Below are 13604 nucleotides of genomic sequence, written 5' to 3'. Positions count from 1 at the left end.
TACCACTTCAAATATCTCAATAATTTTTTGCAGAGAAAACACTTCCACAACTAGCAGGAGTCAGAAAATACTTTCCAAGAGTTCTTGGAATCCTGAAGAACAGATTTTTACACTACAAGAATAAACTTATTTCTCATTGGCAAAAATGTGTTGACTGTACTGGTTCCTATTTTGATTAATAAGATGTGGTTGAACCTGGTTATAATGATTTAAAATTCATGGTCCAAAACTGCAATTACTTTTTCATCAACCTAGTATTTTACTGTCAACTTTACAAGTTTGTCCTCAATGTAAGGGGACAGATCTTATTTCATTTCTAGTAGTCACACAAAGCCAGGGCCAATATATTGTCATGGTCAGTATGCACACATGCATGCTAAGCTACTTCAGTCGTGCCCGGCTCTTTGCAAACCTATGGACTATAGCCCACCAAGCTCCTGTCCACGGGATTCTCTAGGCAAGAACACTGGAGAGGGTTTTCACGCCCTCCTCCAGGGGATCTTCTCGACCCAGGGATTAAACCCATGTCTCCTGTGGCTGATACTTTCATATTTTCATCTCTGTAAACAATAGTTCATAGATGTGAACTTGTCTATGGAACAACTAAATCCATATTACTTTGTCAAATATTCACTAACATATAAATACCCTCATTAATTAAATCTTTTGCTCGCAGAAGTTCAAGGCAAAGTGACCCATCTTTATGTTTCCTGTCCCCAGCACAGTGAAAAAACATAGCAGGCTCAATATATTTCATTTAAAAGTTGGGTGAATATATATTTAATCTGAACTAAATTGAGAATTATAGGAAAATATATACAAATAAATCATACAGATTAAGAACGGAAGTTTGTGTACATAAGTAATAAAAATAAGAATGAACAAACAAAAACCCAAAGATAACTACATCTATATTACAACAGAAAAGCATTTCAGAACTTTATTAAAAAAACAGGCTAACAATTTCATCTGATTTTAAGGCTTCATAACTTTAGGGGATATTTTTCACTTAGCTTTAGCAAGTATTTAAAACTCTAGAATACTAAACTTTAAAATAAATTCTTACATTTTAATTCTTCTTTACTAGGGTATAAAGCTCTTGAAAAGCCTAAAAAATAGTGCATATACATATACATGGATTTCTGGTCATAAACTAGTGAGTATTATAAAGGTTCTTACACATGTAATTTTAAGTAAACAAACTCCCTGTTATTTTAATAACCAGGGTGAACTATAGTTCTCTATAAAATAAAGTTATTTTACTATAGCATTTTAAGACAGTAAGTTATTATAATATAGGTACAATTTTTCCTCTTATGTATATCATAAAAATAACAATAAAGTTGGAACATGTTATTTTTCATTTATTTTTAAACCATGCTAAGTAATATGCTATACCAACAATATACACTCCTGAAATTGTTCTTTTTCAGATAAAAATTAGGATCTCTTTCTGAATGCTCCCTCATTAAATAGAGAATATAAAACAGCCAAGGTAATAGTTCACTTTCCTCATTAAATGTTGTACTGTTATAAAACTGTTCTGGCTATTACAGTCTTGGGGTTTTGTTATTGTTGTTGTTCAGGCGTTATAACTTTTAACAAGTGGACTAATGCATAGATTTTATTCACTTTTAGAAATTGACTAAAGTCTTATGATTTTGTACAATGCTATCTATTAGTTTGCTGAGTTCTTTCCTGTCACACATAATGACAACTACTAATTATTTTCACTTGCATTCACAATTTAAATGTTGTCTAAGTATATTTTAAATCTAGAAGGAGAGTGAAAGGAAATTTTCAGGATTTTTTTAAAAGAGTTTTAGCTAACACTGTCTAACATCAGGACTCTTCTGCACTTGCAGAGATTAAGGGTCTAACCCAGGGTAGAGTCAGATATATGTAACAAGAGAAACTCCTTAACCAATTAGGTTCATTTTAAAAATAGTACTATAATTCAGTTTTTTTCTATCCCTATTTTTCTTTCATTTTGAATGTTTAAAGCTACTTAGCACTGTACTATATAATAAACTTCAGTTGCTGGAGATTTCTATTTTTATCATAACATTTATTGGCCATTACACAGTTTTTCTAATTAAACATTCAATTTTAATTATTTTTACAATATTAATGTGTCAGCAACATATGGAACACATTTGTGCTTTTTTTTTTTTTTTTTCATGTTAACATCCTATATATTTTATTTTATTTTTTTCTTTTTTTTTTTTTTAATTATTATATATATATATTTTTTCCAGTGGGTTTTGTCATACATTGATATGAATCAGCCATGGATTTACATGTATTCCCAATCCCGATCCCCCCTCCCACCTCCCTCTCCCCCCGATTCCTCTGAGTCTTCCCAGTGCACCAGGCCGGAGCACTTGTCTCGTGCATCCCACCTGGGCTGGTGATCTGTTTCACCATAGATAGTATACATGCTGTTCTTTTGAAATATCCCACCCTCACATTTTCCCACAAAGTTCAAAAGTCTGTTCTGTATTTCTCTGTCTCTTTTTCTGTTCTGCGTATAGGGTTATCGTTATCACCTTTCTAAATTCCATATACATGTGTCAGTATGCTGTAATGTTCTTTATCTTTCTGGCTTACTTCACTCTGTATAATGGGCTCCAGCTTCATCCATCTCATTAGGACTGGTTCAAATGAATTCTTTTTCATGGCTGAGTAATGTTCCATGGTGTATATGTACCACAGCTTCCTTATCCATTCATCTGCTGATGGGCATCTAGGTTGCTTCCATGTCCTGGCTATTATAAACAGTGCTGCGATGAACATTGGGGTGCACGTGTCTCTTTCAGATCTGGTTTCCTCAGTGTGTATGCCCAGAAGTGGGATTGCTGGGTCATATGGCAGTTCTATTTCCAGTTTTTTAAGAAATCTCCACACTGTTTTCCATAGCGGCTCTACTAGTTTGCATTCCCACCAACAGTGTAAGAGGGTTCCCTTTTCTCCACACCCTCTCCAGCATTTATTGCTTGTAGACTAGAGCTAATCAATGAATATAGTAAAGTTGCAGGATATAAAATTAACACACAGAAATCCCTTGCATTCCTATATACTAACAATGAAAAAACAGACAGAGAAATTAAGGAAACAATACCATTCACCATTGCAACAAAAAGAATAAAATACTTAGGAGTATATCTACCTAAAGAAACAAAGGACCTATACATAGAAAACTATAAAACACTGATGAAAGAAATCAAAGAGGACACAAACAGATGGAGAAACATACCGTGTTCATGGATTGGAAGAATTAATATTGTCAAAATGGCTATTCTACCCAAAGCAGTCTATAGATTCAATGCAATCCCTATCAAGCTACCAACGGTATTTTTCACAGAACTAGACCAAAGAATTTCACAATTTGTATGGAAATACAAAAAACCTCGAATAGCCAAAGTAATCTTGAGAAAGAAGAATGGAACTGGAGGAATCAACCTGCCTGACTTCAGACTCTACTACAAAGCCACAGTCATCAAGACAGTATGGTACTGGCACAAAGACAGAAATATAGATCAATGGAACAGAATAGAAAGCCCAGAGATAAATCCACGAACCTATGGACACCTTATCTTTGACAAAGGAGGCAAGGATATACAATGGAAAAAAGACAACCTCTTTAACAAGTGGTGCTAGGAAAACTGGTCAACCACTTGTAAAAGAATGAAACTAGAACACTTTCTAACACCATACACAAAAATAAACTCAAAATGGATTAAAGATCTAAATGTAAGACCAGAAACTATAAAACTCCTAGAGGAGAACATAGGCAAAACACTCTCCGACATAAATCACAGCAAGATCCTCTATGACCCACCTCCCAGAATATTGGAAATAAAAGCAAAACTAAACAAATGGGACCTAATGAAACTTAAAAGCTTTTGCACTACAAAGGAAACTATAAGTAAGGTGAAAAGACAGCCCTCAGATTGGGAGAAAATAATAGCAAATGAAGCAACAGACAAAGGATTAATCTCAAAAATATACAAGCAACTCCTGCAGCTCAATTCCAGAAAAATTAATGACCCAATCAAAAAATGGGCCAAAGAACTAAACAGACATTTCTCCAAAGAAGACATACAGATGGCTAACAAACACATGAAAAGATGCTCAACATCACTCATTATTAGAGAAATGCAAATCAAAACCACAATGAGGTACCATTACACGCCAGTCAGGATGGCTGCTATCCAAAAGTCTACAAACATTTGTGCTTTTTAAAGTAAAAATTAAGGTGATACTGAGATATACTTCAACTCATATTTGGAGGCAATCACTTCAATTAATTCTAGATAATTCTTATTTGGAATACACATTAATATAATATTTTTATTTCCTAATATGTAAAATATTTCCTGCTTTACTAACTTGCTTAAAATACATCTAATTATAATCATCATAAGTAGGAAAATTTTCCTATATTGATTTTTTTTAATTATATGTAAGTGCTTTTACTTATTCTAGATATTATACTCTACATACTATTTCAAGAATGTGTTTCCCCAGGGAGCTCAACCTGGTGCTCTGTGACAACTAGAGGGGTGGAATGAGGGATGAAGAGAAGTTAAAGAGGGAGGGGATATATATATACTTATGATTGATTTATGTTGTATGGCAGAAACCAATACAACATTGTAAAGCAATTATCCTCCAATTAAAAATAAATTTTAATAAAAAGTGTTTCTCTTTGCAATGCTCATATACCACAAATATGAGTATTACAGCAATCAACCTAAAATAATACATAATCATTCTGTCATGTTATTAGTAAGTTAACATTAGTAAATAAGCTATGTATATAAATAGCCATATATCCAGATACCAAATATTACAAGAATAAAATAATACACAACTAATTCTAACTCTTGAACATTCAGTTTCTAAAGAGATGTTATAACTTCTATGATCAGAAAGTAAGTATAACAGTACAACTGAAGTTATAAAATGTAATAGGAGGAAGAGTGGTGATTTTTCATTTATATCCAGCCAGTTCAGATCATCAGACAGGCCAATATCTAGAGGACACAGCAGTATCCTGGGAAAGTAGCTGAGTGTATTTTTCAGGACATGGGCTGAAAATACATGCTCTCATCCCAGTTCTTGCTCCAAAACTCAATTAAGATGTATGTTTGCTGCTATCTGAAACTGGAAAAACTAGCTTCTTCACCATGAATCACAGTTTTTAATGATAAATCTACCTTAAATAAACACACCAGAAAAAGCTAGCCTAATATCATTTAAACAAAACCTGCCTCAATCTGTCAGTTCATGGAAAGTCACTAGAGATTTGAAATATTTATACTGTCTATGCATGGTTGTGTTTATTCAATGCATATTTATGTTTAATTTTCATGCAATTAAATAAGATATATGCCCACCCATAAACTAATATTAGAAGATCCCTATGAAGCAATTTTACAAACAAAAACACATAGAAGTGTTAGTAGTATTACTTCACACCCTTCCTTCTTTCCCTCATGATATCATTTACTGTAAAATTCATCTCCTAAAAATCATCAATTAAGGATTAATTATCAATTACTCAAGGATATATCACATCAAAAGAGAAGGCTGATTTTCTAAAGAACAGAGACTATATGATAATCACTGTTGTAGAATCTAGCTTAGAATCTGTTGTAGAATTCTATCTTAGAATCTAGCATAATGCCTGACACAGGAAGATACTTTAAGATGTGGATGTTGAGTGACTTATTTTCTTAACTTTGAGATAAACTTTAATGAAATAAGATACTATTTGCAAATAATCAATACATAAATATTAGAGCTGAGCATCAGTACTCTTACATGTTGTCATATGACAAACGTACTTTAAAAGTTTTTCTAATTATAAAAAAAATAATTTTGGATCTAATTTTAAGAAAACAGAAAATTTTCCTACTAGACTTGAAAAGAGACTGGAAACTCTTCACTGAACTATATTAATATATTCTTAAAGGAAAACTTCTTGAATTCTTACATATAGTAAGTACCCTACCTATCAGTGTGTATGTGTATGCCAAGTCTCTATAGTCACATCTGACTCTGCGACCCCATGGACTGTAACCCGTCAGGCTCCTGTGTCCATGGGATTCTCCAGGCAAGAATACTGGAGTGGGTTGCCATTTCTTCCTCCAGGGGATCTTCCTGATCCATGGATCCAAGACCTGTCTGTTAAGTCTCCTGCATTAGCAAGGGCGTTCTTCACCACTAGTGCCACCTGGAAAGCCCAAATAGTAGGCTCTGATAAACACCTTTTTTTTTTTCCATTTATTTTTATTAGTTGGAGGCTAATTACTTTGCAATATTGTAGTGGTTTTTGCCATACATTGACATGAATCAGCCATGGATTTACATAACTTTTTAAAGTACAAACATTATCACTCAGTTCTAGAATATTTATCATTGAAAATCAAAACTGTATATATCATAAGAATTCATAATGTTTACTGAAAGGAAATCACTATAAAATAATATTCTCCACAACATTCTAAACACTAAAGTATAAGATTTACTATGTTTGAATATGTACATTTAAGAATATTTACAAATGTTTAAATGAAACATCTCCAGAGTATTGATTTTCCAAATATATACAAGGCATTTAGGACTGTTAAGATTTTTATATTTATATATTTGACAATTGCTGTCATATATCAGTAGTAGTAGGAGGCAACTCACAGTGATGACCAATAACTGGTCAGGGAAACTTTTTAAGTTACATGCAATTTACTGTTGTTGAGTGAAGAGCCTAATACTTTCTTCCCTCATCTTAAGATCTAATTTTCCTGGGTTTTTACAAGCTTCCTGAATAAGTATTTGTTTCTCTTCATTTTAACAAAATGCAGAAAAGAAGACTAATAGAAAATATGTGAAAACACACCTATTTTATATCTAGTATCACTTCTATTTTTCTTTTCAGTAACAGTAGTCTGATCATAACAAAGATGAATAAAACTGGTGCATAAGCCAAACTTTGCAATATTGCTTGGTATTTTAATAGATTCTGTTGGATCACCATACTGCTTTGTTAAGATATCTCCACCCACCTGTGCCATTACCCACTCTGACAAAAAGCAACTACATATGTAAAGTTATCATGTCAAAAATGCATTAACAAATTTCATCTGGTGATCCAATGAGTGTACAGTGCTATGCACAATGGTTTGAAATAATAAAACTATACTATTAATATTATGCTTTAAATCATAGTTTGACCAGAATAAAGTAGAGAATGAACCTCTCACCCTATCCTTCCTATCTGCTGTCAATAATCAACTATTACAAGCAAGATCATTTTTATGGGGAGTAATGAAAAATGTTTTCAGATCCCTTGGAAAAAGTGACAAAATACTGAATATCTACATTTATTTTCCTGTAATTATAAGATGATGCCATAATCCTACTTCCAAATGGTATCTCAAATCCATCTTCTTATCCCCATCTCAGTCTCACCATGCTAGCCAGGCCACCATACCCTTCCTGATGTCCCCAAAAACTGCAATAGACTCCTAACACTATTCTCTTCATGTTCCAATCATCTCTTCCTAGCTATAATACTATAAAAATGAAAAATGGCTGAGATCTCATTAGCTTCCCATTTTACCGAGGAAAATATTAAAACCTAATTCCTTTCCATGGCTTGTTTTCTTCTCTGTGGATCTGGTCTCTCACTCTCTTTCAAACCTCACTCTAGGCTACTCTCCTCCTTGCTCAGTGAGCTCCGGTTCCAAACTGGACTTATTCTTCAAAGGGGACAAGCTCACCTCCCTCAAGGTCACTGAGCAGCTGGTTCCCTTTACCTAGAATGCACTTCCTCCTGTTCTGTGCATCCAGCTGTTTCTCATCCTTGAGAATGTCATTTACGTGTCATTTCCCAGATAGGCCTCTCTAACCATCACATTTAAAATAGCGGGTCCCTCCTGTTATTTGCTCAGGGCCTTTATTGTTTCCTCCATAGTATATAGTTTCATTTACTTCCATATTTTTTGTCAGTCTCCCTTACTAGAAAATAAATTCCATGAGGGCATTTATGAAGTCTGGCTTACTTACTCTTTTTTCTCTTCATCATATAAATATTACATTCAAAAACAGAATACTCAATAAAAATAAGGCAAAAGTAGAGGTAATATAATATCTGTTTTTTAAAGAACTAATGCCAGTCCTAAAGAAACTGCAAGTTGATCACAACACTACAGACACAGTATATCAATTTATGTTTCACAACTTAAATGTATATATATATATATACACACATATATATATACAATTTTTATTTAAAAGTTAACACTGTGTATGTATAAACAATTTAATCCTTTTGTATAAGTTTAGTTTGATTACATGATTAACAAAGTACACTGAACAAAGTTAATCCATGTTTATTACTTAACTACATGTACTGATCTCCACTATATTTATAGTCCCAAGAAATGGTGAGTCAAGAACACAAGAAACTTCTATAACTTTAGGGATTTGGTTGACTGATGGACAGTGTGAGATAACATCTATTCTCTCACCATTTAGGACAAAAGAAATATATAGTCAGAAGTACTCCTGTGTGTGAAAGAAGAGAGAGTGATTGAGATATGGTGTCTGTCACAGGGGAAAATAATTAGTAGAAGAAAATACAATAAATCACTGATGCCTTTTGCCACTTGTTTATACTAGCAATGATTATTGAAGAAGAAATTTTCAACTCTTGGATTTTTATTAACGTTTAATTTTGTAACATAAGAATAATACAAATTCCAAATAGAAAAGTTTGAAAGTATTTTGAAAATGTAAAAAGACGTTATTTAATCATTAATTTAAAAACATATATATATATATATACATATATATATATATACTTGCCCCTTGAGAAAATCTATATTAAAATTGCTTTATTCATGTTATTTCTAGTCTGAAGACAAGACCCTTAAAGAATGTTGTGTAATTTTTGTGTAAAAAAAAATTTTAGATATAGTCTTATCCCAAATTCAGAACAAAAAGATTGAGATGACTACTGCATATCAATGACATTCTATATTCTATTTTAAATACTAATCATAATGGCTAATTCCACAATGGCTCACTTCACTTTGTTAATGTACAAAAAATACATTCTAGGTTGTTTTCATACTTATGGAAAACAAGAAAAGCGTGTGATTTCAAGAACTCTTGCACTTTTACAATCATAGTTTATCCATCAAATTTTATATAAGGAAAGGTCTTTTAGAAATATAAATCACTCAGTTTTCCTTATTGAACCCAATTTTCAATATTTTCAGTAAAGTTCACTCTTCAACTTTCTTAAAATATTTCAATTCCCCCCTTTCTGTAAATATAAGAACAACATTCGGTCTTACAGTTTGTGAACAATACTTATGTCAGTTCAACTAATTTAGGGCTATGAATTTAAATAAGCAGGTATTTTTCAGATCAGCTATGTTCACCTGTATTTACATACAACTTAGTGGATTTTAGACTTACTTCATTCAAATTAATAAATTTAATGAAACTAAATGGCTCCAACTATTGTTTTCCTTGTATATTTCATTTTTCACTGAAATCCCTGAGTGGAGGAGAAAGATCAATTCACACAATCTTGGTAGTAAAATGAACTCACCAGACTCTCATACTCAAACCATATTTTGATTTAATGAATTATTCGAGTATTGATTATTTTTGGAAACATGAGTCACACCCTGAGAGATGCATCAACTCTTTTTAGACTAAAGCAGAGTAATCTGTGAATTAACGGGTCCCTGGTGGCTACTAAGCACTGAGATTGAGATACATGGTTACTGACATAAGAAACAAGATTGTATTTTATATTCTCCTAACTATCCTTTTAGCACAAAAATAAAAGTTTTCAATTCTTGAGAGAGTAAAAACTGTTACTTTTAAAGTTGCCAACACGAAATAAATACTGTGGTTTTTAAACAGAGGGAAAATTAATGGAATAAGGGAAATTTGAGTACAAATCATGTTTTCATTTACTTAATCAGATGAAGTGATCTAGGAAGCAGCTTTACTTTTTGATCAATTCAAGGAGGTTTCAGTAATAGGAAGAGAGTCAAACTGATTTATTTTGTCTTTATGGCGCAGAGATTCACAGCCAGTTAAGAAACAAGAGAAGAGATGCTTCCTATTTTCAAGTTACTCTTAGCACACTGTAAAAAATGAAATGGTTCATTTTTTTGATCCTTTTATTCTATCTATGTATGCAAAATGAGGAATGAGGAAGGGAATGATGCCTTCATTCAACCATGAAATATTTTATATAATTTGGTAAAAATAAATCACATTAAAGTTTACTTTGTGATTACTCTTAATGAGAAGACAAATTATATTGAAATGAAAATTTACCCTCTGCAACAAATTTTAAAAATAAAACAAGAATTCCATTAGCTCTTAGGACAAAAAGTTACTAGAAAAATGAATACATATGCTTAAAATTAAATATTAAGCCTATTATCAATGCTTATTATGTACAAAGATAAGATTTGTATTTTGCATTAATATTTCTATATTGTACATGTACTTCAGTAATTCTACAATACCTCATATTTTCAATGTTTACAAATTGGCAAGATATGTTGATTCACGTCATCTATTTTTGAAACTACAAATAAGAAAATATCCTTTTGTTCATAAAACATTTTGAAGTTCCACATTTATCAACTATTAGCATGATTATTTCAGCATTCAAAAATTATCTCAAGATATTATAAGTCATAATTTCGAACCACTGTAACTTTAAGCAGTAAAAAGCATTTTAAAAGCAATTATTTGTATCTGATGAAAAAAATCTGAGCATGTTTTCTCCATAATATTATGCTGAAAAACTCTAAATTTTACCCAACTTACCCTTTAGGTATAATATTATTCAAGTGTAACACATAGCTTGTGTTTTTAGACTATTAGTACAAATGCAAATTAAGGGTTTTTGGAGACCATCTTTAATGATCTTATTTGTTAGGTAAGTTGAGTAATAGTCACTAAGTTAAGCTAATTTACAAAACACACGTAAATTAGATATAATTGGTAAATCTTTTAGGTAAAACGTCTTGTAAAAGTATGAGAAAGCTATTAAAATAGATAAATAAAAATTACTGCAAGAGTTGACAAACAACTTCCCTATCCCTTAAACTTAATATGAATATCTGAAAGGTCATACTTTAATACTTGAGACACTTTGGTAGAATGGCTCTTTACTCATCTGAAGAGTCTAACATGTGTTTTATCTTTGGTAGTATCCTCAGGGCCTAGGATGGTTACTGGAACTTTGAAAATATAAATGTTGATTTAGGGACATGATTGAAAGGATATAACTGTTAAAATATTCCTAACAAACTTGACTTTAAGTGTACACATCTTTAGAAGCCCTAGACACACTTAGTATAACATAAATGTCTGATTTTCCAATTACTAAAAATCGTTTTTCTTTTCAATAAAAAGGTCAAGTAATTACACGCTATTTTAAACAATGTTCAATTTTCAGAGGTAAATTAACTACCCCTTTGATATTTAATGCCATAGTCCTTGAAACCAAATAAGGGATGTGTGTGAAGGTATACACCTCCATAGGAGAGCGTGGCACTATAGGTGATACTTATAGAATACATTTTCAAAGGCAAGATGGTTGTGTACGGTTTTCAAGCTGACATATGCATTTGTGATTGCAATCTGGAGGTCAAAAAAAAGGCAAAGAATTAGAAAAGCATGTCAAAAGTATCAGTTACATAAATGAGAACTGAATTTTCATTCTAAATGATTCCATTTCTAACAAACTGGTTGTATATGTTTATGACAAAAAAGAAGGCTGTGTTGTTCTAATCTCCGTCACTCTTAACCTTCTCACCCTCGCAAAGGAAGCGCACATTTTCATGCCATCTGACCTCTATTTATATACCTGCAAATTATTTCGAGACCTTGTATGCTGAATGGTAACTCTAATTGAAGTTTTGTATTTGAGGTGTTTTAAAAGCGTGACGTAACAGGTGACACCGGCGGTCATCACAGTGCCAGGGAGAGCATCCAGCCAGGTACACGCTGGAAAACTTTTATGGCTGTTCCTCTCCCAGTCTAGGAGGATTGAGACTATGGAGGTGATTTCTTTTATATAGATCTTTAAATATTCACAGCAGAAATCCAATGAGTATGTCTCATAAAGATTGTCGGCTAGAAAGCGGAAAAAAAAAAGTTCAAAAATTCTCAGTGCTTTCCATTCGGTAAATCTCACTTTCACTTTTCACAGGCTATTCATCTTCACTTTACCACTTTACCTGACTTTAGGCATAGAATATTCACGACTTCTTAATTCACACCTAATACCCGCAACCCCCCCCCCTCCCCCCGCCCCGGCCCCTTCCGGCGTCTGGGCTGGAAATAATCCGGAATAATCTCTAAATTCGGTCGGGATGGGGTAAAGGGCTTGCAGCTGGGCGAGGGTTTGGTTTATAGAAGGCTCAAGGCTGGTTATTTGGCCAGGGGCTACAGCGAGAACGATCTGCTTTCTTGCAGGCGTGCGGGAGAACCTCCACGGCACCGCGCCGTGAGCGACCGCAAAGAGCCAGAAGTCTCCACTAAGCCTCCGCCACAGAGCCTGACCTCCCGTGGAGACCGCGCGGCGGGGAGCGGTCCCGCGGCTGCCAGTGGTGGGACCCAACTGCTGCTGATGCTCACGCATCCGTTTCAAGACATTTTGGAAGCACAACAGACCGCTCCTCGTGAGGTCTCCGGCCCCGGGCGCTGTGGGCAGGCGCTCTGGTGAGGAGACATCCTCGACCCCCTCGTGTGGAGAGCCGGGAGAAGCCCACCCCGAGACGAAGTTACCTGCCAAGAGGCGACCAACGCACCGGTCCTCAGAGCACCCGCCTCCTCCCGCCCCATCTTGCTTCTCCACCGGCCCCTTTACCTTGGTTGTTGGAGACGTGACTGCAGTCGCCTGGCCAAGCTGTCAGCAGAGGCAAGAAGAAACCAAATTGCAAAAGAAATTCCCGGACTTCGCTGCCCCCCATGGTTCTCCCCGGCTCTCTTTTCCTCCCCCTTAGAGTGAAGTGGCTCAGCCAGGTGTTCAGCGGCGGGTCCGAGTCCACGTCTTCTTCCTCCTCCTCTTCCTCCTCCACCCGGCCCACAGGGGGTGTCCCGGGGCGACCCCCGCGCGAGGCCCCGGGGGCAGGGCACGAAGGTCCAGGCTGCCCAGGTGCAGGCGCAGCTGCTCCGGAGGAGGACGCTGCCGGCGGCGCCAGGGAGCTCCTGGCGGCTGTAGGCGAGCGGAATTGCATCCACCGCCGTGTCCCGCTCGCGCGAGGACTATTCACTTGGGCCTGGGAGGGCGCGCGCGCAGGAGCGAGCTCGGGCTGTGGTTTGGGGGAGGGGAGCGCGGGGGCGGGGGAGGGCGCCTCACGGCGGCAGCGGGGGAGGGACGGCCAGGTGCGGCGGCGGCTCGGGCAGCTCTGCCGGTCTGCGCGCCTCTCCGAACTCAGAGCGGGCACTTGCGGAGCCAAGAGCAGGGCTGGCGCCGCAGCTCTGAGCGGGCGGGGGCCGCGGGAACTTTCCTCCGGCCAGTGCGGCGAGAGCCGAGCGCCTGAGGAGGC

General features: G+C 35.6%; 1 protein-coding gene across 1 annotated transcript in view; it reads right to left on the bottom strand.

The window, feature by feature from the left end:
* Positions 1-13292, bottom strand: part of EPHA6 (EPH receptor A6) — a 927780-nt gene extending 914488 nt beyond the window's left edge. The window contains exon 1 of the mRNA XM_061133941.1: positions 12923-13292. Within this exon, the coding sequence (XP_060989924.1) occupies positions 12923-13292 (370 nt within the window). The remainder of the gene's footprint in view (positions 1-12922) is intronic.
* Between the last annotated feature and the right edge of the window lie 312 nt (positions 13293-13604).

Source organism: Dama dama, chromosome 31 (genome assembly GCF_033118175.1).
Source record: "Dama dama isolate Ldn47 chromosome 31, ASM3311817v1, whole genome shotgun sequence".
Lineage (NCBI taxonomy): Eukaryota > Metazoa > Chordata > Mammalia > Artiodactyla > Cervidae > Dama > Dama dama.
This window is presented reverse-complemented; position numbering and strand designations above follow the sequence as displayed.